Source organism: Mobula birostris, chromosome 2 (assembly GCF_030028105.1).
Source record: "Mobula birostris isolate sMobBir1 chromosome 2, sMobBir1.hap1, whole genome shotgun sequence".
NCBI lineage: Eukaryota > Metazoa > Chordata > Chondrichthyes > Myliobatiformes > Myliobatidae > Mobula > Mobula birostris.
Window position 1 is genome coordinate 249300142 of NC_092371.1, and position 26907 is coordinate 249327048.

The 26907-nt window shown below is 43.6% G+C and overlaps 1 protein-coding gene across 5 annotated transcripts in view; it reads right to left on the reverse strand.

Moving 5' to 3' along the window:
- fbxl4 (F-box and leucine-rich repeat protein 4) overlaps positions 1-26907 on the reverse strand; it is a 280992-nt gene that overhangs the window by 3532 nt on the left and 250553 nt on the right. For 2 of the 5 annotated variants that reach the window (XR_011885044.1, XR_011885042.1), the window contains 2 exons: positions 23599-24224; positions 368-422 (listed from right to left, as the gene is read on the reverse strand). Coding sequence is in view for 1 of the 5 variants with exons in the window: in XM_072251676.1 (XP_072107777.1) it covers positions 259-422 (164 nt within the window). In the remaining 4 variants the exon portion in view is untranslated. Of the gene's footprint in view, positions 1-243; positions 423-20877; positions 20960-23598; positions 24225-26907 lie in introns of those variants that run through there. The other 3 variants (XR_011885043.1, XM_072251676.1, XR_011885045.1) reach the window with 3 other exon arrangements.

Below are 26907 nucleotides of genomic sequence, written 5' to 3' on the forward strand. Positions count from 1 at the left end.
GAGTTAGTACAAAGACACCTGTTTGGTTCCTTCCAGAACGTTACTCTCACTCATTCCATATTATCAGTGTTGACCCAGAACCACTCTCCATGACAGTTAAGATCTTTGGCAATTTCCCCAGGAGGAGGATTCGAGTAGGAATGTACCAAACAGTGAAGGGATTAAGCTTTAAATTAAGATGCATTTTTGTTAAATGCCAGAAAGCACATGAGGACTAGAGAAGTGATTACACATTTTTCATACAGAAAAGAAGGCTGGTCACTGGGTGTAACTCTTCTTAATTGATACGTTTGGGAAATTGGCACTGAGATCTTGTACCACTCGACTATCGATCTGAGAACAGAAGGAAACATCTAGCAGACGGAGTTCTTTGCACTGTTGAAGCAACTTTTCTAAGGCCCCAGGGCTCACCATTCGTGTGCCTGTAAGAAAATTCAAAGAGGAAAGTAAATCATTAGTTAAATTATCTCAAGGGCCCTCTGAGTATATCCACCATTTTCTGTTCTTACTTCAGTTTTCCGGCATTGAGACTATGTGCCCACTTTATTAATACAAATATCTAATCAGCCAGTCATGTGGCAGCAACTCAATGCATAAAAGCATGCAGACATGGTCAAGAGGTTCAGTTGTTGTTTAGACAAATCATCACAAAGGGGAAGAAATGTAATCTACGTGACTTTGACTGTGGAATGATTGTTGTGCCAGATGGCGTCATTTGAGTATTTCAAAACTGCTGATCTCCAGGGACTTTTACTCACAACAGTATTTAGAGTTTACAGAGAATGGTGCAAAAAACAAACAAAACATCCAATGATTGGCAGGCAGTTTTGAGGGCAAAAATGCCTTTTTAAAGAAGGAGGTCAGAGGAGAATGGGTTCCAGGTAGGTCTCCATTTTTGTCAGCTACATGAAACAGTCTATGTTCCAAGCCTACACTGGTGTCACTCCCGAACTTTTCCTATGCTACATTGATGACTGCATTGGTGCTGCTTCCTGTACCCATGCAGAGCTCGTCGACTTCATCAACTTTGCCCCCAACTTCCACGCTGCCCTCAGATTTACCTGGTCCATTTCCGACACCTCTCTGCCCTTTCTCTCTCTCTCTCTATCTCTGGAGACAGCTTATTTACTTTCACATCTACCTGGACTATAACTCTTCCCATCCTGTTACTTGTAAAAATGCCATCCACTTCTCTCAATTCCTCCGTCTCTGCTGCATTTGATCTCAGGAAGAGGCTTTTCATTCCAAAATGAAGATGTTCTCTTTCTTCAAAAAAAAGGGACTTCCTGTGTTCCACCAAATCTGCCTTCAACTGCATTTCTTGCATTTCACGCATGTCTACCCTCACCCCATCCTCCTGCTACCCTACCAGGAAAAGGGTTCCTTGTCCTAACACCCCACCAGCTGCACATCCAGCAATGAGGAAGGGTTAATTAGCAATCTTGTCGTGAGAGGCCCCTTGGGTAAGAGTGACCATAATATGGTGGAATTCTTCATTAAGATGGAGAGTGACATAGTTAATTCAGAAACAAAGGTTCTGAACTTAAAGAGGGGTAACTTTGAAGGTATGAGACGTGAATTAGCTAAGATAGACTGGCAAATGACACTTAAAGGATTGATGGTGGATATGCAATGGCAAGCATTTAAAGGTTGCATGGATGGACTGCAACAAATGTTCATCCCTGTTTGGCAAAAGAATAAATCAAGGAAGGTAGTGCACCCGTGGCTGACAAGAGAAATTAGGGATAGTATCAATTCCAAAGAAGCAGCATACAAATTAGCCAGAGAAAGTGGCTCACCTGAGGACTGGGAGAAATTCAGAGTTCAGCAGAGGAGGACAAAGGGCTTAATTAGGAAGGGGAAAAAAGATTATGAGAGAAAACTGGCAGGCAACATAAAAACGGACTGTAAAAGCTTTTATAGATATGTAAAAAGGAAAAGACTGGTAAAGACAAATGTAGGTCCCCTGCAGGCAGAAACAGGTGAGTTGATTATGGGGAGCAAGGACATGGCAGACCAATTGAATAATTACTTTGGTTCTGTCTTCACTAAGGAGGACATAAATAATCTTCCAGAAATAGTAGGGGACAGAGGGTCCAGTGAGATGGAGGAACTGAGCGAAATACATGTTAGTAGGGAAGTGGTGTTAGGTAAATTGAAGGGATTGAAGGCAGATAAATCCCCAGGGCCAGATGGTCTGCATCCCAGGGTGCTTAAGGAAGTAGCCCAAGAAATAGTGGATGCATTAGTGATAATTTTTCAAAACTCGTTAGATTCTGGACTAGTTCCTGAGGATTGGAGGGTGGCTAATGTAACTCCACTTTTTAAAAAAGGAGGGAGAGAGAAACCGGGGAATTATAGACCGGTTAGCCTAACGTCGGTGGTGGGGAAACTGCTGGAGTCAGTTATCAAGGATGTGATAACAGCACATTTGGAAAGTGGTGAAATGATCGGACAAAGTCAGCATGGATTTGTGAAAGGAAAATCATGTCTGACGAATCTCATAGAATTTTTTGAGGATGTAACTAGTAGAGTGGATAGGGGAGAACCAGTGGATGTGGTATATTTGGATTTTCAAAAGGCTTTTGACAAGGTCCCACACAGGAGATTAGTGTGCAAGCTTAAAGCACACGGTATTGGGGGTAAGGTATTGGTGTGGGTGGAGAGTTGGTTAGCAGACAGGAAGCAAAGAGTGGGAATAAACGGGACCTTTTCAGAATGGCAGGCGGTGACTAGTGGGGTACCGCAAGGCTCAGTGCTGGGACCCCAGTTGTTTACAATATATATTAATGACTTGGATGAGGGAATTAAATGCAGCATCTCCAAGTTTGCGGATGACACAAAGCTGGGTGGCAGTGTTAGCTGTGAGGAGGATGCTAAGAGGATGCAGGGTGACTAGGATAGGTTGGGTGAGTGGGCAAATTCATGGCAGATGCAATTTAATGTGGATAAATGTGAAGTTATCCACTTTGGTGGCAAAAATAGGAAAACAGATTATTATCTGAATGGTGGCCGATTAGAAAAAGGGGAGGTGCAACATGACCTGGGTGTCATTATACACCAGTCATTGAAAGTGGGCATGCAGGTACAGCAGGCGGTGAAAAAGGCGAATAGTATGCTGGCATTTATAGCGAGAGGATTGGAGTACAGGAGCAGGGAGGTACTACTGCAGTTGTACAAGGCCTTGGGGAGACCGCACCTGGAGTATTGTGTGCAGTTTTGGTTCCCTAATCTGAGGAAAGACATCCTTGCCATAGAGGGAGTACAGAGAAGGTTCACCAGATTGATTCCTGGGATGGCAGGACTTTCATATGAAGAAAGAATGGATGAACTGGGCTTGTACTCGTTGGAATTTAGAAGATTGAGGGGGGATCTGATTGAAACGTATAAGATCCTAAAGGGATTGGACAGGCTAGATGCAGGAAGATTGCTCCCGATGTTGGGGTTGTCCAGAACGAGGGGTCACAGTTTGAGGATAGAGGGGAAGCCTTTTAGGACCGAGATTAGGAAAAACTTCTTCACACAGAGAGTGGTGAATCTGTGGAATTCTCTGCCACAGGAAACAGTTGAGGCCAGTTCATTGGCTATATTTAAGAGGGAGTTAGATATGGCCCTTGTGGCTACGGGGGTCAGGGGGTATGGAGGGAAGGCTGGGGCGGTGTTCTGAGTTGGATGATCAGCCATGATCATAATAAATGGTGGTGCAGGCTCGAAGGGCCGAATGGCCTACTCCTGCACCTATTTTCTATGTTTCTATGATTCTCCATAACTTCCGTAATCTCCGATGGGATCCCACCACCAAGCACATCATTCCTTCCTCCCCTTTCTGCTTACCACAGCGATCGCTCCCTATGTAACTCCCTTGTCCATTATCCCTCCCCACTGATCTCCCTTCAGGCACTTATCCTTGCAAGCGGAACAAGTGCTACACCTGCTCCTAGACCTCCTCCCTCACTACCATTCAGACTCCAAACAGTCCTTCAACGTGCAGTGACACTTCACCCGTGAGTATGTTGGGGTCATCCACTGTATTCAGTGCTCCCAGTGTGGCCTCCTGTATATCAGTGAGACCTGACGTAGACTGGGAGACCGCTTTGCAGAGCGTCTATGCTCCATCCGCCAGAAAAAGTGGGATCTCCCAGTGGCCACCCATTTTAATCCCACTTCCCATTCCCATATGCCCATAAGATATAGGAGCAGAGGTAGGCCATCTGGCCCATCAGGTCTGCTCTGCCATTCAATCATGAGCTGATCCAATTCTTCCAGTCATCCCCACTCCCCTGCCTCTCCCCATACCCTTTGATGCCCTGGCTATCTCTGCCTTAAATGCATCCAGTGACTTGGCCTCCACAGCCACTCGTGGCAACAAATTCCACAGATTTACCACCCTCTGACTAAAGTAATTTCTCCACATCTCTGTTCTAAATGAACATCCTACAATCCTGAAGTTGTGCCCTCCAGTCCTAGACTCCCCTACCACTTTGCCATATCTAATCTATACAGGCCTTTTAACATTCGGAATGTTTCTATCAGATCCCCTGCAACCCCCACGTTCTCCTGAACTCTGGGGAATACAGCCTAAGAACTGCCAGACACTCCTGATACCGTAACGCTTTCATTCCTGGAATCATTCTCGTGAATCTTCTCTGAACCCTCTCTCATGTCAGTATATCCTTTCTAAAATAAGGAGCCCAAAACTGCACACAATACTCCCAAGTGTGGTCTCATGAGTGCCTTATAGAGCCTCAACATCACATCCCTACTCTTATATTTTATACCTTTCAGGAAGCCATGCTAGTTTTGGCCAATCTTGTCATGTACCTCCAGGTACTCAGTAATTTCATCCCTAACAATCCATTCCAACAACTTCCCAATCACTGATGTCAGTCAATGGCTTCCTCTACTGTTGCTCTCAGGTTGGAACAGCAACGCCTCCAACCTAATGGCATGAACATCAATATCTTGGACTTCCAGTAATGCCCTCCATTCCCCCTTCACCATTCTCTTTTCTCTCTCTCAACCTATCTTCTTACCTGCACATAACTTCCCTCTGGTGCTCCTCCCCCTTTTCTTCCTTCCATGGCCTTTTGCCCTCTCTTTTCACATTTACCCCTTCTCCAGCCCTGTATCTCTTTCACCAGTCAACTTCCCAGCACTTTACTTCACTCCATCCTCCACCCACCCTGCTTTCACCTGTCACCTTATGTTTCTTCATCCCCTCCCCCCACCTTCTAACTCTGACTCCTCATCTTTTTTTTCCAGTGCTGATGAAGGGTCTCGGCCCAAAACCAAAACGTCGACTGTACTCTTCTTCATAGATGCTGCCTGGCCTGCTGAGTACCTCCAGCATTTTGTGTGTGTTGCTTGGATTTCCAACATCTGCAGATTTTCTCTTGTTGGAGAATGGCTACACTGGATCAAGATGACAGGATGGTGACAGTAACTATAATAACTACGCTTACAACAGTGGTACATAGAAGAGCATCTCTGAACACAAGTCAAACCTTGAAGTGGATGGCCTACACCCTACAGCAACAGAAGACCCAAACAGACACTCAGTGGCCAGATTATTCGATGCAGGAGGTATGTAATAAAGTGGCCACTGTGTGCAGTTTTTGGCATTCAAGGTGTAGTTGGATGTACCAAATAAATGCTGGGATAATATATGGAACTTCTGACTGTAATCACATATTTTTACTCTAGTTGTACTTTTAATTATTGCTGAACCTATTAGTTTTCAAATCTTCTGATAACAACAGCATTGACCCAATTAACTCCAAAGAAGAGGTTTCAGAAACAGAAAAAGACCTTGTAACACACATCAAATTTGCCGGTGAACGCAGCAGGCCAGGCAGCATCTCTAGGAAGAGGTACAGTCGACGTTTCGGGCCGAGACCCTTCGTCAGGACCGTTCACCAGCAACTTTGATGTGTGTTGCTTGAATTTCCAGCATCTGCAGAATTCCTCGTGTTTGCGTTTTTAAACAGACTTTGTGTTGGCTCAATAATTTAATAAATAAAAATTTGATCTATATCTTAACCTCAGCTATCCTCCTTTATTTCTTATCTCTTCAATCTTTGCCTTACGGAAGTGTATTAATGTTTTAAATATTTTCTGCTGGCCTGGCTTCAACAATATTTTCTAAAAGTTTAACATTTCATGTGAAGTACTTTCTGAAATGACCTCTGAATGAACTGATTAGAATTCTAAGGTTCAACCTCTGCTCTACACTCCTACGAGATGAGATTTCATCAAACCAGCCTTCCATAAGACCAAAAGATATAGGAGCAGAAGAAGATCATTTGGCCCACTGGGTCTGCTCTGCCATTCAATAATGGGCTGATCCAAATTTTCCAGTCATCCCCACTCCCCTGCCTTCTCCCCATACCCTTTGATGCCCTGACAAATCAAAACACTTCAACACACACTAAATGCTGGAGGAACCCAGCAGGCCAGGCAGCAACTATGGAAAAGAGTCAGTCACTGTTATGAGCTGAGACCAAAAGACTATAAGACCATAAGACATAGGAGCAGATTCAGACAATTCAGCCCATTGAGTCTGCTCCATTGTTCTACCATGGCTGATTCCGGATCCCACTCAACTCCATTCAGCAGCCTTCTCGGATTATGCTTTGATGCCCTGACTAATAGGAAACTCTCAACTTCAATCTTAAATATACCCACGGACCTGGCCTCCACCGCAGTCTGTGTTAGAGCATTCCACAGATTCACTACTCTCTGACTAAATAAAATCCTCCTTATCCCCGTTTTAAAAGGTCACCCTTCAATTTTGAGGCTGTGCCCTCTTGTTCTGGATACCCCCACCATAGGAAACAAGCTCTCCACATCCACCCTATCTAGTCCTTTCAACATTCTGTAGGTTTCAATGAAACCCCCCCGGATTCCTCTAAATTCCAGTGAGTACTGCCAAATGCTCCTCATATGTTAACCCCTTCATTCCCATATTCATCCTTGTGTACCTCCTCTGGACTCTCTCAATGACAGCACATCCTTTCTGAGATATGGGGCCCAAAACTGTCAACAATACTCCAAGTGCATCCTGACTAGTGTCTTATAAAGACTCAGCATTATCTCCATGTTTTTATATATGGATCGAGGAACGACAGCGCAGGCGCATGGACATCAGCGAGTTAGATCGGTGGGAAGAGTATAAAAGATGATCACTCTTTCTTTGGCAGTCTGATCGAGGAACAACTGCGCAGGTTTTATAGAGCGGATGTATTAGTAGGGTGGACAGAGTAGGAGGGCTTTGGCTCCACAGGGCTTCGGAGATAAGGGTCGAGACCAGGTAGGTTACCTGTGAAGAATAGAAACAGGAAGTATGTCTGTGAGGTTGGTGTTCTGTACTGGGTGACAGATGTGGGAAGTCTGGGAGTCTCCCAGCCTCCTGGAAGGCCACATCTGCGCAAGGTGCATCGAGCTGCAGCTCCTGAGGGACCGTGTTGAGGAACTGGAGCTGCAGCACGATGACCATTGTCAGGTCAGGGAAAGTGAGGAGGTGATAGACAGGAGCTATAGGCAGGTAGTCACACCGGGGCATCGGGAGACAGATAAGTGAGTAACAGTCAGGAGAGGGAAGGGCAAGAGTCAGACACTAGAGAGTACCCCAGTGGCTGTCCCCCTTAACAATAAGTACTCCTGTTTGAGTACTGTTGGTGGGGGGGAAGGCCTACAGTAATAGGGGACACTATATTTAGGGGGTCAGACAGGTAATTCTGTGGACGCAGGAAAGAAACACGGACAGTTGTTTGCCTCCCAGGTGTCAGGGTCCAGGATGCCAGGGACAGGATTTCTTGGAATGTATGTGGGATGTTTTTTGAACCAACATGTCGAGGAACCAACTAGAGAGCAGGCTATTCTAGACTGGGAATTGAGCAATGAGGAAGGGTTAATTAGCAATCTTGTCATGAGAGGCCCCTTGGGTAAGAATGACCATAATATGGTGGAATTCTTCATTAAGATGGAGAATGACATAGTTAATTCAGAAACAAAGGTTCTAAACTTAAAGAAGGGTAACTTTGAAGGTATGAGACGTGAATTAGCCAAGATAGACTGGCAAATGACACTTAAAGGGTTGACGGTGGATATGCAATGGCAAGCATTTAAAGATCGCATGGATGAACTACAACAATTATTCATCCCAGTTTGGCAAAAGAATAAATCAAGGAAGGTAGTGCACCCGTGGCTGACAAGGGAAATTAGGGATAGTATCAATTCCAAAGAAGAAGCATACAAATTAGCCAGAAAAAGTGGCTCACCTGAGGACTGGGAGAAATTCAGTCCAGCAGAGGAGGACAAAGGGCTTAATTAGGAAGGGGAAAAAAGATTATGAGAAAAAACTGGCAGGGAACATAAAAACTGACTGTAAAAGCTTTTATAGATATGTGAAAAGAAAAAGATTGGTTAAGACAAATGTAGGTCCCCTACAGACAGAAACAGGTGAATTGATTATGGGGAGCAAGGACATGGCAGACCAATTGAATAACTACTTTGGTTCTGTCTTCATTAAGGAGGACATAAATAATCTTCCGGAAATAGGAGGGGACAGAGGGTCCAGTGAGATGGAGGAACTGAGGGAAATACATGTTAGTAGGGAAGTGGTGTTAGGTAAATTGAAGGGATTAAAGGCAGATAAATCCCCAGGGCCAGATGGTCTGCATCCCAGAGTGCTTAAGGAAGTAGCCCAAGAAATAGTGGATGCATTAGTGATAATTTTTCAAAACTCTTTAGATTCTGGACTAGTTCCTGAGGATTGGAGGGTGGCTAATGTAACCCCACTTTTTAAAAAAGGAGGGAGAGAGAAACCGGGGAATTATAGACCGGTTAGCCTAACATCGATGGTGGGGAAAATGCTAGAGTCAGTTATCAAAAATGTGATAACAGCACATTTGGAAAGCGGTGAAATCGTCGGACAAAGTCAGCATAGATTTGTGAAAGGAAGATCATGTCTGACGAATCTCATAGAATTTTTTGAGGATGTAACTAGTAGAGTGGATAGGGGAGAACCAGTGGATGTGGTATATTTGGATTTTCAAAAGGTTTTTGACAAGGGCTCACACAGGAGATTAGTGTGCAAACTTAAAGCACACAGTATTGGAGGTAAGGTATTGATGTGGATAGAGAATTGGTTGGCAGACAGGAAGCAAAGAGTGGGAATAAACGGGACCTTCTCAGAATGGCGGGCAGTGACTAGTGGGGTACCGCAAGGCTCAGTGCTGTCCCCCTTAACAATATGTACTCCTGCTTGAGTACTGTTGAGGGGGACAGCCTACCTGGGGGAAGCAACAGTGGCCGTGCCTCTGGCACAGAGTCTGGCCCTGTGGCTCAGAAGGGTAGGGCAAGGAAGAGGATGGCAGCAATGATAGGGGACTCTATAGTTAGGGGGTCAGACAGGCGATTCTGTGTTCGCAGAAAAGAAACACAGATGGCAGTTTGCCTCCCAGGTGCCAGGGTCCAGGATGCTTCTTGTCGCGTCCAAGATATCCCGAAGTGGGAAGGACAACAGCCAGAGGTAGTGGTACATATTGGTACCAACGACATAAGTAGGAAAAGGGAGGAGGTCCTGAAAACAGACAACAGGGATTTAGGAAGGAAGGTTGAGAAGCAGGACCTCAAAGGTAGTAATCTTGCGATTACTGTCTGTGCCATGCAACAGTGAGTATAGGAATAGAATGAGGTGGATGATAAATGCGTGGTTGCGGGAATGGAGCAGGGGGCAGGGATTCAGGTTTCTGGATCATTGGGACCTCTTTTGGGGCAGGCATGACCTGTACAAAAAGGATGGGTTGCACTTGAATCTGAGGGGGACCAATATCCTGGCAGGGAGGTTTGCTAAGGTTATTGGGGACGGTTTAAACTAGAATTGCGGGGGTGGGAACCAAACTGAAGAGACAGAGGAATGGGGTGTTGGCTCACAAATAGAGAAAGCTTGGAAACAGTACGAGAGGGAGGATAGGTAGGTGACAGAGAAGGGATATGCTCATACCAATGGTTTGAGATGTGTCTATTTTAATGCAAGGAGTATTGTGAACAAAGCGGATGAGCTTAGAGCATGGATCAGTACTTGGAGCTATGACGTTGTGACCATTACAGAGACTTGGATGGCTCGGGGTAGGAATGGTTACTTCGAGTGCCAAGCTTTAGATGTTTCAGAAAGGACAGGGAGGGAGGCAAAAGAGGTGGGGGCGAGGCACTGCTGATTAGAGATAGTGTCACAGTTTCAGAAAAGGAGGAAGTCATGGAAGGATTGTCTACTGAGTCTCTGTGGGTGGAAGTCATGAACAGGAAGGGACAATAACTCTACTGGGTGTTTTCTATAGACCACCCAATAGTAACAAGGATATCAAGGAGCAGATAGGGAGACAGATTCTGGAACAGTGCAATAATAACAGGGTTGTCGTGGTGGGAGATTTTAATTTCCCAAATATTGATTGGCATCTCCCTAGAGAAAGGGGTTTAGATGGGATGGAGCTTGTTAGGTCTGTTCAAGAAGGTTTTCTGACACAATGTGTAGATAAGCCTACAAGAGGAGAGGCTGTACTTGATCTGGTGTTGAGAAATGAACCTGGTCAGGTGTCAGGTCTCTCAGTGGGAGTGCATTTTGGAGATAGTGATCACAATTCTATTTCCTTTACCATAGCATTGGAGAGGGATAGGAACAGACAAGTTTGGAAAGCGCTTAATTGGAGTAAGAGGAAATATGAAGCTATCAGGAAGGAACTTGGAAGCATAAGTTGGTAACAGATGTTCTCAAGGAAATGTGGCAAATGTTCAGGGGATATTTGTGTGGTGTTCTGCATAGGTACGTTCCAATGAGACAGGGAAAGGATGGTAGGGTATAGGAACCATGGTGTACAAAAGCTGTTGAAAATCTAGTCAAGAAGAAAGGAAAAGCTTATGAAAGGTTCAAAAAACTAGGTAATGATATGAACCTAGAAGATTATAAGGCCAGCAGGAAGGAGTTTAAGAATGAAATTAGGAGAACCAGAAGGGGCCATGAGAAAGCCTTGGCGAGCAGGATTAAGGAAAATCCCAAGACATTTACAAGTATGTGAAGAGCAAGAGGATAAGACATGAGAGAACAGGACCAATCAAGTGTGACAGTGGAAAAATGTGTATGGAACTGGAGGAGATAGCAGGGATACTTAATGAATACTTTGCTTCATTATTCACTACAGAAAAGGATCATGGTAATTGTAGGGATGACTTACTGTGGATTGAAAAGTTTGAGTATATAGACATTAAGAAAGAGGATGTGCTGGAACTTTTGGAAAGCATCAAGTTGGATAAGCTTCCAGGACCGGGTGAGATGTACCCCAGGCTACTGTGGGAGGTGAGGGAGGAGATTGCTGAGCCTCTGGCATTGATATTTGCATCATCAATGGGGACGGGAGAAATTCCGTAGGACTGGAGGGTTGCAGATGTTTTTTCCTTACTCAAGAAAGGGAATAGAGATAGCTCAGGAAATTATAGACCAGTGAGTCTTACTTCAGTGGTTGGTAAGCCAATGGAAAAGATCCTGAGAGGCAGAATATATGAACATTTCGAGAGGCATAACATAATTAGGAATAATCAGCATGGCTTTGTCAAAGGCAGGTCGTGCCTTACGAACTTGATTGAATTTTCTGAAGATGTGACTAAACACATTGATGAAGGTAGAGCAATTGATGTAGTGCTTACTACATCATATGGATTTCAGCAAGGCTTATTGAGAAAGTAAGGAGGCATGGGATCCAAGGGGACCTTGCTTTGTGGATCGAGAATTGGCTTGCTCACAGAAGGCAAAGAGTGGTTGTAAACGGGTCACATTCTGCATGGAGGTCAGTGACCAGTTGTGTACCTCAGGGATCTGTTCTGGGACCCCACCTCTTTGTGATTTTTATAAATGTCCTGGATGAGGAAGTGGAGGGATGAGTTAGTAAATTTGCTGATGACACAAAGGTTGGGGATGTTGTGGATAATGTGGAGGGCTGTCAGAGATTACAGCGGGACATTGATAAGATGCAAAACAGGTCTGAGAATTGGAAGATGGAGTTCAACCCAGATAAGTGTGAGGTGTTTCATTTTGGTAGGTCAAATATGAAGGCAGAATATAGTATTAATGGTAAGACTCTTGGCAGTGTGCAGGATCAAAGGGATCTTGGGGTCCAGGTCCACGAGACACTCAAAGCAGCTGCGCAGGTTGACTCTGTGGTTAAGAAGGCATACGGTGCATTGGCCTTCATCAATCGTGGAATTGAGCCGAGAGGTAATATTACAGCTATACCCGGGTCAGACCCCACTTAAGAGTACTGTGGTCAGTTCAGGTCACCTGACTACAGGAATGATGTGGAAACTATGGAAAGGGTGCAGAGGAGATTTTCAATGATGTTGCCTGTATTGGGGAGCACGCCTTATGAGAATAGGTTGAGTGAACTTGGCCTTTTCTCCTTGGAGCGGTGGAGGACGAGAGGTGACCTGATAGAGGCACTGAGCGTGTGGATAGTCAGAGGCTTTTTTCCAGGGCTGAAATGGTTAACACGAGAGGGCACAGTTTTAAGGTGCTTGGTTGTAGGTATAGAGAGGCTGTCAGGAGTAAGTTTTTTATGCAGAGACTGGTGAGTGCGTGGAATGGGCTGCCGGCAACGGTGGTGCTAGCAGATAGAATAGGGTCTTTTAAGAGACTCCTGTATACGTACATGGAGCTTAGAAAAATAGAGGACTATGGGTAACCCTAGGTAATTTCTAAGGTAAGGACATGTTTGGCACAGCATTGTGGGGTGAAGGGCCTGTATTGTGCTGTAGGTTTTCTATGTTTCTATATTCTATTCTCCTTGAAGTAAATGCCAACGTTACATTTGCCTTCTTTACCACAGATTCAACTTGTAAATTAATCTTCTGGGAGTCTTTCACGAGGACTACTAAGTCCCTTTGCACCTCTGATGTTTGAATCTTCTCTCCATTTAGATAATCGCACTCTTGTTTCTTTTACCAAAATACATCATCATACATTTCTCAACACTGTATTCCATCTGCCAATTTTTTTTGCCCATTCCTCTAATTTGTCAAAATTCTGCTGCAATTGCATTGCTTCCTCAGCAGTACCTACCTTTCCACCTTTCTTCGTATCATTCGCAAATTTTGCCACACAGCCCTCAATTCCACTATTTAAATCATTGACAAATAACGTGAAAAGTAGTGGTCCCAACACTGACCTCTGAGGAACACCACTAGCCACAGAAGCCAACTAGAAAAGGCTGCCTTTATTCCCAATCGCTGCCTCCTGTCTGTCAGCCATTCTTCTATCCATGCCAGTATCTTTCCTGTAATGCCATATAGGATTTTATCTTGATAAGCAGTCTCATGTGTCACACCTTGTTAAATGTCTTCTGAGAAACCAAGTGTAAGACATCCACTGCCTCTCCTTTGTCTATCCCTGCTTGTCACTTCCTTGAAGAACTCTAACAGATTTGTCAGGGAAGATTTCCCTTTGCAAAAACCATGCTGATTTTGACTTATTTTATCATTATTCTCCAAGTACCCCAAAACCTCATCTGTAATAATAGACTCCAACACTTTCCCAACCACTGAGGTTCCGCTAACTGACCTATAATTTCCTTTATTTTGCCTTCCTCCCTTCTTAAAGAGCGGAGTGCCATTTTCAATCCTCCAGACCTCTGGGACCATGTCGGAATCAAGTGATTCTTGAAAGATCATGACCAATGCATTCATTATCTCTTCAGCAACCTCTGTCAGGACTCTGGAATGTAGTCCATCTGCCCCACATGACTTATCCACCTTAAGACCTTTCATTCTGCCTAGCAATGGCACTCACTCCTGCTCTCTGAGACTCATGGACCTCTAGTACACTGCTATTGTCTTCCACTGTGAAGACAGATGCAAAATAAAGTTCATCTGCCATTTCTTTGAACCCTACTACCTCACCAGCATCATTTTCCAGTGGCCTAATATCAACTCTCACTTCCCTCTTACTGTCTATATAATGGAAAAAACTTTTAGTATCCTGCTTTATATTATTGGCTAGTTTGCCCTCATATTTTATCTTTTCCCTTCTTTTAGATTTTTTAGTTGCCTGTTGTTGTATTTTAAAAGCTTCCCAATCACCCAGCTTCCCATTCACTTTTAGTACCTTATATGCCCTTTCCTTGGCTTTTATGCAGTCCTTGACTTCCCTTGTCAACCACGGTTGCCTACCCCTGCCATTTGAGAACTTCCTTCCTCTGTGGGACATATTTATCCTGCACCATTTGAACTATTCCCAGAAACTTCAGCCATTTTGGCTCTACCATTATCCTGAGCAGTATCCTCCTCTAATCCACCTGGGCAACTCCTCTCTCATGCCTCTGTATTTCCCTTTATTCCATTGGGATACTGTACTGATGCATGTGACTTATGCTTCTCCCCTCAAGCTGCAGCATGAATTCAATCCTATTATGATCACTCTCTCCTAAAGCCCCCTAATAAGATCTCGGTTATTACACAACCCCCAATCTAACAGAGCCTTTCTCCGAGTAGAGACCCTTCATCAGGAATGGGAAAAGAGATGAGTAGTCTGAGTAAGAAAGTGGGGGGAAGGGGTGAGGGGAGGAAGAGCCACAGGTGATGAGTGAAACCAGGAGGGGGGAAGAGGTGCTGAAGTAATAAGCTGAGAAATTGATTGATGAAAGGGATACAGGGTTGGAGCAGGGGTATCTGATCGGAGAGGAAACAAGCCATGGAAGAAAGAAAAGGGGGAGGAGCACCAGAGGGAGGTGATGGACAGGTAAAGAGATAAGGTGAGATAGGCAAATGGGAATTGTGAATGGTGTGGTGAGGGTAGGTGTGGGCTTTTCCGAAAGTTCAAGAAATCAATTTTCATGCCATCAGGTTGGAGGCTACCCAGATGGAATATAAAGTGTTGCTCCTCCAACCTGAGTGTGGCCTCATCCAACAGTAGAGGAGGCCATAGACTGACATGTCAGAATGGGAATGGGAAGTGGAATTAAAATGGGTGGCCACTGGGAGATCCTGCTTTATCTGGCGGACAGAGCGTAGGTGCACAGTGAACAGGTCTCCCAATCTGTGTCCGGGTTTCCCCGATATACAGCAGGCCATATCGGGATCACCAGATAGAGTAGATAACCCCTATAGACTCATAGGCGAAGTGTCACCTCACCCAGAAGGACTATTTGGGGCCCTGAATGGAAGTGGGGGAGGAGGTGTAGGGGTAGAACGAATGAACAAGGGGGTCATATAGGGACCAATCCCTGTGGAACGCAGCAAGTTGGGGGAGGGAAAGGTGCTTGGTGGTGGGATCCCCTGGAGATAGTGGAAGTTATGGAGAATAATGTGCTGGACACAGAGGCTAGTGGGGTGGTAGGTGAGGACAAGAGTAACCCTATCCCTGATGAGGTGGCAGGAAGATGGGGTAAAGGCAGACATGCGCAGGCTGAATCTATATTGAAGCCGCTAAGCATAGTCTCAGAAACCCGTTTAACACCTTTATTTTACATTTTAAATTTGTTTTAATTCCATCAGTTTATGAGATTTAGTGACATAATCAAATGTTTCACTAATCATTATACCAGCACCTGAGTAATAATGTAATTAACATCTTATCAGGGCAATACTGTTCTCTGCCCAATACTGTTCTCCAAACCAAAGGTTTAACAGCATGCATGTAGATAACTGTTCAGTGCAGACAATACCAGAGTATTTAAAAAAATAACCAATTCTCACCATAATGATGTGCTCTTTAACAGCAATAAAACATGACAAAGCATTGTCGTTAAGTAGATCGACCTTACGCACACTAATAAACATTTAATTAGTTAAAAACTGATAATTCAAGATCCCCTGGCTAATAATTGCATCCTGAAATCTACAAAATTTCAAAACCGTAAACTTATGAAGCACTGAATATTTGTTCATAAACAGGAAAAAGGGGCTGAATGACCCAGATGTACACCATGGAATTACAAAGTAAAGAATGGACAATCTACATGATCACATCACAAATAACCTTTCAATTTCCCAACAATGAAATATGCACTTATCTCTGGCTAGACCATCGATATCTGCTAAGTAGCATCTTGCATTTAGATTAGTGACAAGATACAGCATAAGATGAAGCTGTTGGTCAGAACATACAAAATGCAATGTTTCCCAGATGATTTCCTTTGTAGCAAAATTTAAGTTTATATTACTTTTAATGTAATCATTGCAATCATTGTAAATTGAGACTGTTAAAATAAATTCTTGTACTTCTGTTTAAATATTTTACATTCTACAAAAAAGAAAATAGTTTATTTGGCATCTATTAGCATTCATGATTTTGCATGCTATAAAATCTTACTTAGTTTTCTTTTCTGTGGTGCCACTGAAGACACAAGTGAACATCTAGTCAAAGGGCCTTGATGGCAATTATATGCAGGCCTCCCAACAGTAGCTGGGGTGTGGCCCACAGATTACACCAGGAAATAGAAAAGGCGTGACAAAAGGGCAATGTTATGATAGTCATTTTAACATGCAGGTCATTGGGAAAATCAGGTTGGTAATGGATCTCAAGAGAGTGAGATTGTTGAATGCCTATGAGATAGCTTTTAGAGCAGTTTGTCGTTGAGCCTACTAGGGGATCAGCTATACTGGATTGGGTGTTATGTAATGAACCAGAGGTATTAGGGAGCTTAAAGTAAAAGAGCCCTTAGGAGCCAGTGATTACAATATGATTGAGTTCAACTTGAAATTTAACAGGGAAAAAGTAAAATCTGACAGCAGTATTTCAGTGGAGTACAGGAAACTACAGTGGTATGAGAGAGGAGTTGGCCAAGGTAAATTGGGAGGAGCTACTGGCAGGGATGTCAGCAGAGCAGCAATGGCGTGAGTTTTTGGGAAAAATGAGGAAGGTGCAGGACAGATGGAAGGCAAAGCTAACGTAAAAACAAAAGAGAGGACATACAAAAAGCAAAAATTAATGGGAAGATAGAAGTTTGGGAAGCTTTTAAAAACCTACAGAGAGCAACTAAAAGAATTGTCAGGAGGGAAAAGATGAAATATGAAAGCAAGCTAGCTAACAATATCAAAGTAGATAGTAAAGGCTTTTTCAAGTATGTAAAAAAAAGAGACGACAGTGGATATAGGATCCCTAGAAAATGAGCCTGGAGATGGCAGATGAACTAAATGAGTATTTTGCATCAGTCTTCACAGTGGAAGACATCAGCAAACATAGAAACATAGAAAACCTACAGCACAATACATGCCCTTCGCGCCACAATGCTGTGCCAAACACGTACTTACTTTAGAAATGATCTAGGGTTACCCATAGTCCTCTATTTTTCTAAGCTTTATGTGCCTATCCAGGAGTCTGTTAAAAGACCACATTGTATCCGACTCCACCACAGTCGCCGGCAGCCCATTCCATGCACTCACCACTCCCTGCGTAAAAAACTTACCCGACATCCCCTCTGTACCTACTTCCAAGCACCCTAAAACTGTGCCCTCTCTGTTAAACGTCAATGTTAAAATTTTAGCTAAAGTTTTGGCCCTTAGGCTGGACAACATTTCCTGAAGAGACTGAGGTCCTTTAACATCTGCCGGACGATGCTGAGGGTGTTCTACGAGTCTGTGGTGGCCAGTGCTATCATGTTTGCTGTTCTGTGCTGGGGCAGCCGGCTGAGGGTGGCAGACACCAACAGAATCAACAAACTCATTCGTAAGGCCAGTGATGTTGTGGGGATGGAACTGGACTCTCTCACGGCGGTGTCTGAAAAGAGGAAGCTGTCTAAGTTGCATGCCATCTTGGACAATGTCTCCCATCCACTACATAATGTACTGGGTGGGCACAGGAGTACGTTCAGCCAGAGACTCATTCCTCCGAGATGCAGCACAGAGCGTCATAGGAAGTCATTCCTGCCTGTGACCATCAAACTTTACAACTCCTCCCTTGGAAGATCAGACACCCCGTGCCGATAGGCTGGTCCTGGACTTATTTCGTAATTTACTGGCATAATTTACATATTACTATTTAATTATTTATGGTTCTATTACTATTTATTATTTATGGTGCAACTGTAACGAAAACCAATTTCCCCCTGGGATCAATAAAGTATAACTATGACTATGACTATGACAACATCCTGCCCTCAATTATTTCTGAAGACCAAACCGGCTTTGTCAAAAATCACCTCCTCTTTTTTAACATATGCTGCCTCTTAAATATTTTATTCTCACCTTCAGTTGGGATATCTGAATGTGTCATTTCTTTAGATGCAGAGAAAGCGTTCGACTGTGTGGAATGAAATTTCCTCTTTGGTGTTTTAGAAAAATTTGATTTTGGACCAAGTTTCTGCCATAGTTGGATGCATCAGCAAGAGAGATGAGGCCGAGTACAGGGCTATGGTAGGAAGCTTTGTCACATGGTGTGAGCAGAATTATCTGCAGCTTAATGTGAAAAAGACTAAGGAGCTGGTGGTAGACCTGAGGAGAGCTAAGGTACCGGTGACCCCTGTTTCCATCCAGGGGGTCAGTGTGGACATGGTGGAGGATTACAAATACCTGGGGATACAAATTGACAATAAACTGGACTAGTCAAAGAACACTGAGGCTGTCTACAAGAAGGGTCAGAGCCGTCTCTATTTCCTGAGGAGACTGAGGTCCTTTAACACCTGCCGGACAATGCTGAAGATGTTCTACGAGTTTGTGGTGGCCAGTGCTATCATATTTGCTGTGGTGTGCTGGGGCAGCAGGCTGAGGGTAGCAGATACCAACAGAATCAACAAACTTATTCGTAAGGCCAGTGATGTTGTGGGGATGGAACTGGACTCTCTCACGGTGGTGTCTGAAAAGAGGATGCTGTCCAAGTTGCATGCCATCTTGGACAATGTCTCCCATCCACTACATAATGGACTAGTTGGGCACAGAAGTACATTCAGCCAGAGACTCATTCCACCGAGATGCAACACTGAGCATCATAGGAAGTCATTCCTGCCTGTGGCCATCAAACTTTACAACTCGTCCCTTGGAGGGTCAGACACCCTGAGCCAATGGGCTGGTCCTGGACTTATTTCCTAGCATAACTTACATATTACTATTTAATTATTTCTGGTTTTATTACTATTTAATTATTTATGGTGCAACTGTAACGAAAACCAATTTCCCTCAGGATCAATAAAGTATGACTATGACTATGAAGTTTTATTACGTGGATTAAACTGTTATATTAACGTCCCACTGCCTCTGTTTTGATCAATGCTCAGCAATCCCAACCTTTCAACCTCAAAAGTGGAAGCCCTTTACTTTTCGATCTGGCCACAGAGCCACTGGCGATTGTGTTCTGTAGTTGTGCGGATCTGACGGGGATTTGGAGGGAGGGAGTTGAGCACAAAGTCTCCCTTTATGCTGATGATCTTTTACTTTTTATATCAAACCTGATCACCTCCATGTTCTCACTCTTTAACAAATTTAGCCAGTTTTCTGGATATGAACTTAACTTACACAAGAGCGAACTTTTTCCAATAAATAGAGAAGCACAAGCATCAGAGTTCCATAACCTCCCTTTTAAGGAAGTGAATAACCAATTTACTTACCTTGGCCTCACAGTAACAAGGAAACATAAGCATCTTTTTGGAGAAAATTTCATTAATTTGTTAAATCATACAAAACACAGCCTAGCACAGTGGTCACCCCTGTCTATGTCCCTGATGGGCCGAATCAATGTTGTAAAAGAACATCCTTCCTAAGTTCTTAAACCTTTTTTAATCCATACCAGTTTTCATTCCTAAAACCTTTCTGACTCGCTAGACTCAGTCATATCGCCCAACTTACGGAAGGGTAAGCATTCCCAACTGAATAAAGTCCATCTTCAAAAATCTAAAAGAGATGGGGGCATGGCTCTGCCCAATTTCTGCTGATATTCTGCTAATATACATTGTCTCATCTTTTGGTCTCATTTTTACAACCAATTTGACTTCCCAATATGGGTGACAATGGAGCTGAACTCTATTAAGAATGTCTCCATCTCCACACTTCTTGGATCCACACTCCCCTTTCTTACGCCTAAACCAATTGCTAATCCTGTTATCAGGCACACCCTGAGGGTATGGGCTCAGTTCAGAAAGCATGGCTTCTCCCTTTCAAGTCCTATTCTATATAATCATCTCTTCCAACTTTCTATACATGATCCAACATTTCAAGACTGGTATAGAAAGGAAATCAGGCGCTTTAAAAATCTTTTTATAGACAACTGCTTTGCATCATTTGAACAACTGTCTGCAAAGTTTAACCTACCCAACACTCATTTCTTCAGATATTTGCAAATTAGACATTTTATCAGCCCTCTGATACCAAATTTCCCTGAGACACCTGAGGCAAACGTCGTTGATATGTTTCTCTGCATGAATCCATTGTGCAAAGGTCTAATATCTACTATTTGCAACAAGCTAGCAGTCCTGAGGCGAGCCCCCCTTGACAAAATTAAAACTGCCTGGGAGCAAGATTTAAATTCCTCACTGTCAGATGAGGTAAGGGAAGCAATTCTCAAGTTAGTTAACTTAACCTCTTTATGTGCCCGCCACTGCCTGTTACAGTCAAGGTCGTACACAGGGCCCATATGTCTAAAACTAAATTATCTCGGATTTACCCAGATGTTAATCCCTGTTGTGACAAATGCAAAAGGGGCGAGGCTTCCCTTATTCATATGTACTGGACATCCCCTAGCTTGGAAAAATACTGGAAAGATGTTCTCCAAACTCTATCCCAAATACTTAATTACAATTTGGAACCTAACCCTTTGATTGCTCTTTTCGGAACCTCTGGAGAGGGGGACACACACCTAAGTCCGACCAAACGTCGCACACTGTCTTTTGCCTCTCTGTTGGCCAAGCGCGCAGTCTTGCTCAGGTGGAGGGATGCTGCCCTGCCCACCCACGCTCAGTAGCTCAGGGACATCATGTCGAGTCTAAACCTTGAGAAGATAAAGGGGAAGCCTTTTAGGACCAAGATTAGGAAAAACTTTTTCACACAGAGAGTGGCGAATCTGCGGAATTCTCTGCCACAGTAAACAGTTGAGGCCAGTTCATTGGCTATATTTAAGAGGGAGTTAGATATGGCCCTTGTGGCTAAAGGGATCAGGGGGTAAGGAGGGAAGGCTGGTACAGGGTTCTGAGTTGGATGATCAGCCATGATCATACTGAATGCCGGTGCAGGCTCGAAGGTCTGAATGGCCTACTCCTGCACCTATTTTCTATGTAAGATCCATTATTCAATTCTCAACTCAGACATAAAGTTCCAAAAGGTGTGGGGACCCTTTCTTGAATAATTTCAGAATTCCCAGCCAGACTAAAGGTACATCCTTTCTTTCTTTCCTCAGTAAATAAACCCCTGACCTCCAGCATTTTCCGGTAAAATTCCATGGACTCAAGACTTGTAAACATACAACAGTCTATGAGAATACACCTTCACTATACCAATGCAGCTCTGTGGGGACAAAAGTTCTATTTAACTCTATTTGATAATGCAATGATGGCTTGGAGTTGGGGACTGGGAGGGGTGAGGAGATAATCAAAACATGATTGTACTATGGGTGCATCTCTTTCATAATTGTGAATTGTGCATTGATACATTTGTTATGCACTGCACAAAACTCCTTTATACTATGCTCTCTTTATTTAAAAAAACAATAAAATATTGTTGAGCAAAACTGTGCCCTCTCATGCTAGCCATTTCAGCCCTGGGAAAAAGCCACTGACTATCCACACGATCAATGCCTCTCATTATCTTACACACCTCTATCAGGGCACCTCTCATCCTCCGTCGCTCCAAGGAGAAAAGGTCAAGTTCATTCAACCTGTTCTTGTAAGGCATGCTCCCCAATACAGGCAACATCCTTGTAAATGCGCCAGATATTGTAGTGTATGAAGAAAGAGGAGTGCAATCACTGTTATAAGGGAGAAGGTGCTCAAAAAGCTGAAAGAGGTAAGGGTACATAAGTCACCCAGACCAGATGAACTGCACCCTAGGGTTCTTAAAGAGGTAGTGATAGAGATTATGGAGGCATTAGTAATGATCTTCCAAAAATCATTGGATGTGTGACTGAAAAATTGGAAATGTCACTCCACTCTTTAAGAAAGGAAATTATAGACCAGTTAGCTAGACCTCAGTGGGTGGGAAGATGTTGGAGTCAATTGCTAAGAATGAGGTGATAGAGTACTTGGTGAAACAGGACAAGATAGTACAAAGTCAGCATGGTTTCCTTCAGGGAAAATCTTGCCTGACAAACCTGTTGAACTTCTTTGAGGAGATTACAAGTAGGATAGATAAAGGGGATGCAGTGGATGTTGTATATTTGGACTTTCAGAAGGCCTTCGATAAGGTGCCACACATGAGGCTGCTTACCAAGTTAAGAGCCCATGGTATTACAAGGAAGTTACTGACATGGTTAGAGCATTGGCTGATTGGTAGGAGGCAGCGAGTGGGAATAAAAGGATCCTTGTCTAGTTGGCTGCCAGTGACTAGTGGTATTCCACAGGGGTCGGCGTTGGGGCTACTTTTTTTTATGCTGTATATAAATAATTTAGATAATGGAATAGATGGCTTTGTTGCAAGTTTACAGATGATAAGAATATTGGTGGAGGAGCAGGTAGTGTTGAGGACAGGTAGGATGCAAAAGGACTTAGACAGATTAGGAGAATGGGCAAGGAAGTGGCAAATGAAATGCAATGTTGGAAAATGGATGGTCATGCACTTTGGTAGTAGAAATAAATGTATGGACTATTTTCTAAATGGAGAGAAAATCTAAAAAAACTGAGATGCAAAGGGTCTTGGGAGTCCTTGTGTAGAATACCTTAAAGGTTAACTTGTAGGTAGAGTCAGTGGCAAGGAAGGCATTTGCAATGTTAGCATTCAGTTCATAAGGTCTTGAATACAAGAACTGATATGTGATGCTGAGGCTTTATAAGACACTGGTGAGGCCTCAACTTGACTATTGTGAACAGTTTTGGGCTCCTCATCTAAAAAAAGAAGTGCTGGCATTGGAGAGGGTCCAGAGGCAGTTCACAAGGATGATTCTGGAAAAGAAAGAGTTATCATATGAGGAACGTTTGAAGGCTCTGGGTCTATACTCATTGGAATTTAGAAGGATGGGGGGGGATCTCATTGAAACTTTTGAATATTGAAAGGCCTAGACAGAGGTGTTGTGGAAAGGATGTTTCCCATGGTGGGTGAGTCTAGGACAAGAGGGCACAGCCTCAGGATAGAGGGATGTCCATTTAAAACAAAGGTGCAGAGAAATTTCTTTAGCCGGGGAGTGATGTATTTGTGGAATTTGTTACCTCATGCAGCTGTGTAGGCCAGGTGTACTTAAGGCAGAGATTGATAGGTTCTTGATTAGACACGGCATCAAAGGTTATGGGGTGAAGGCTAAGCAGTGGGGCTGAGGGGAGATAAAAAGTATCAGCCATGATTGAATGGTAGAGCAGACTTGATGGGCCAAATGGCCTAATTCTGCTCCTATGTCTTATGGTCTAAGATAGCGCCTGCGAGCAACACTCCCTCGGTCAACATCTTCTAGATAGTCCACAAAATTATTTATTTCACTTCTTTTACCTCTGTTTTTCATCTTAAAAGTGTTTCTGGAACTCTTAATGCCTGTGATTTTCAGTTGAGAGGTTGATTGAGTGATCCAGCCAGCGCTTTGCCGTCTGTGAGAAGATTCCAGGAAGCAAGCGCTAGCGGCCTCGAGGCAAAGACACTTCGAGATGGGGAGTGAACTGTTGATTGACTCCATTAATCACCAATTAAAGCATTGAGGAAGATTGAAAATTGAAGTGAATACGGAAGGACAGCAAGGGTTCAGCACCGACAACTTGCTTTGGTCACTTTACGGATCTCCCTGCTGCCAGAGGAGTCTGTGTGGCAGCCTATTGCTCGCTGTTGCTGGAGGGTAGGCCTCTGCATTCAATTGATATCCCTTTGTCTCGATGCTATCAGAGGATGCAACCAAGATTCTGTGTTTATGGATTGGACTATGGCTTTTGGATATTTTCAGTCTTATAGTTTTTATATTCTGTTTTTGTCCATTTTTTCTTGTTGGTGTGTTTTGTTCGTTTGTTTGGTGCAGGGGAGGGGGATTTGGGGGTTGATGATTGCGTTGCCGTACTTTTTTATGTAGGGGGATAGATTTATTGTGTTTCTTTGAACAATTTCCATAGTTTTCTTTGTTTCATGGCTACCTGGAGAAGACAAATCACAAGAGTTGTATACTACATACATACTTTGATATGAACCTTTTGAACCTTTGAATGTAATGAATACACTTTAAAGTATGAAAGTAATAAAACATCCGTATGCAGCAATATTGAGGAGTTGATGTGCTTATTTCCCTTCACCTGTCATCTCTGATCAATACTAAAAATCTCCTCCAGAACCATCTCTTCTGCCACATAGATTTTGGAAAAAAGAGCAACATACACAAAATGCTAGAGGAACTCAGCAGGTCAGGCATCCGAGTTCTCCGTTCCCTCCTTCCCCACCTTATTTTGGCTCCTTCCCCCTTCCTTTCCAATCCTGATAAATGGTCAGCCTGAAACGTTGATATTTATTCATTTCCGTGGATACTGCCTGACTTGCTAGTTCCTCCAGCATTTTGTGTGTGATACTCTGGATTTCCCGCATCTGCAGATTCTCTTCTGTTTATGTTGAGAAGAAGTACAATCCCCTTTCCTGCTAAAAATCTTTCTGTTACACATTAAGAACAAAACAAAATACAGATTTAGCCACTCATTAAAAATATCTGCAATATACATTTATAAACACCACCTAATTATCTTAAACATTACTTTCTTGAAAACTTCTACCAACCTATTTAAATTCCAATGACTACAATGCTAATCTCTTTCATAACTCAGCTCTTGAAGTCTAGGTATTATCCCAGTGAAATAAAAAGGAAAAAAAATGGCTAAAATACTCAACTAGTCAGAAGGCAACTGTGGACAGAAAAAAAGAATTCATAAAAATGATCACTGACCTGATTCGAAATTCAAATCACTAGTTTTTTTCTTGTCACAAAGAAGAAAGCCTCGACTCTGTTTTATCCTCCCTAGTTCAGTCCCTTCCTACCTACATCCATAACCCTTCACACACTCTGGATCTTTTCAATGATTTCATGTTCCCTGGGCCCCATCATACTAATTTTTACTATGGATGTCCAGTCCAGTCCCTCTACACCTCCACCCTGCCCCCCACACCAGGAAGGCCTCAAAGCTCTCCATTTATTTCTTGACACCAGACCCAACCAGTTCCCCTCCACCACCACTCTCGTCCACCTAGTGGAACTTGTCCTCACTCTAAATAATTTCTCCTTTGGCTCTCTCACATCCTTCAAACAAAAGGAGTAGCCATGGTCACTCGCATGGGTCCCAATTATGTCTGCCTGTTTGTCGGCTAAGTGGAACAGTCTATGTTCACAGCCTACACTGGTGAGAGTCCCACACTTTTCCTACGCTACATCGACGACTGCATCGGCGCTGCTTCCTGCACCTGTGCTGAACTCATCAACTTCATCCACTTTGCCTGTCGTCGAATTTATCCGGTCCATTTCCAACACTTCCCTCCCCTTTCTCAATCTCACTGTCTCCATCTCCAGAGACAGCTTATTCACTGATGTCAATTATAAACCCACGGACTCTCACAGCTACCTGGAGTACACCACTTCCCATCCTGCTACTTGTAAAAACGCCATTCCCTTCTCTCAATTCCTCTGTCTCTGCCGCAACTGCTCCCAGAATCAGGCTTTTCATTGTAGAATGAAGGAGAAGTCCTCCTCTTTCAAAGAAAGTGGCTTCCCTTCTCCAACATCAACGCTGCCCTCAGCAGCATCTCTTCCATTTCATGCATGTCTGCTCTTACCCCATCCTCCCGCCATCCTAACAGGGATAGGGTTCCTCTTGTCCTCATCACCAGTCTCAGTATTAAGCACATAATTCTCTGAAACTTCCACCATCTCCAATGGGTCAATAACTCTACTGGGTGTTTTTTATAGACCCCCCCCCCCCCACCACCACCAACAGTAACAGGGATACCGAGGAGCAGGTAGGGAGGCAGATCCTGGAATGGTGCAATAGGATTGTTGTGATGGGAGATTTTATCTTTCCTAATATCGATTGACATCTCCTTAGCGCAAGGGGTTTAGATCAAGTGGAGTTTGTTAGGTGTGTTCAGGACCGTTTTCTGACACAATCTGTAGATAAGCCATCTAGAGGAGAGGCTGTACTTTATCTGGTATTGGGAAATGAACCTAGTCAGGTGTCAGATCGCTCGGTGGGAGAACATTCTGGAGGTAGCGACCACAAATCTATCTTCTTCACCACACTGCTGGGGAGGGATAGGAGCAGACAATTTGGGTAAACATTTAATTAGAGTAAGGGGAAATATGATGCTATCAGGAAAGAACTTGGGAGATGTTTTCAGGGAAATGTATGGCAGAATATTTGTATGGAGTTCTGTATGGCACGTGGCCAAGTGGTTAAGGCACTCGTCTAGTGACCTCAAGGTCGCTAGTTCGAGCCTCAGCTGTGGCAGCGTGTTTGAAGTCCTTGAGCAAGGCACTTAATCACACATTGCTCTAGTGTCTGTGCGAGGAGTGGCGCCCCACACAGACTTCCAATCTGCACCTTGTAAGGCATGAAAATGCCTGATGCAGGGAAAAGTTAAAGAACCACGGTGTACAAAGAACGTAGAAAATCTAGATAAGAAGAAAAGCTTACGAAAGGTTCAAGAAACTAGGTAATGCTGGAGCTCTAGAAAATTACCATGTTGCTACGAAGGAGCTTAAGAATGGAATTAGGACAGCCAGAAGGGGTCACGAGAAGGCCTTAGTGAGCAGGATTAAGAAAAACTTCAAGGCATTCTACAAAT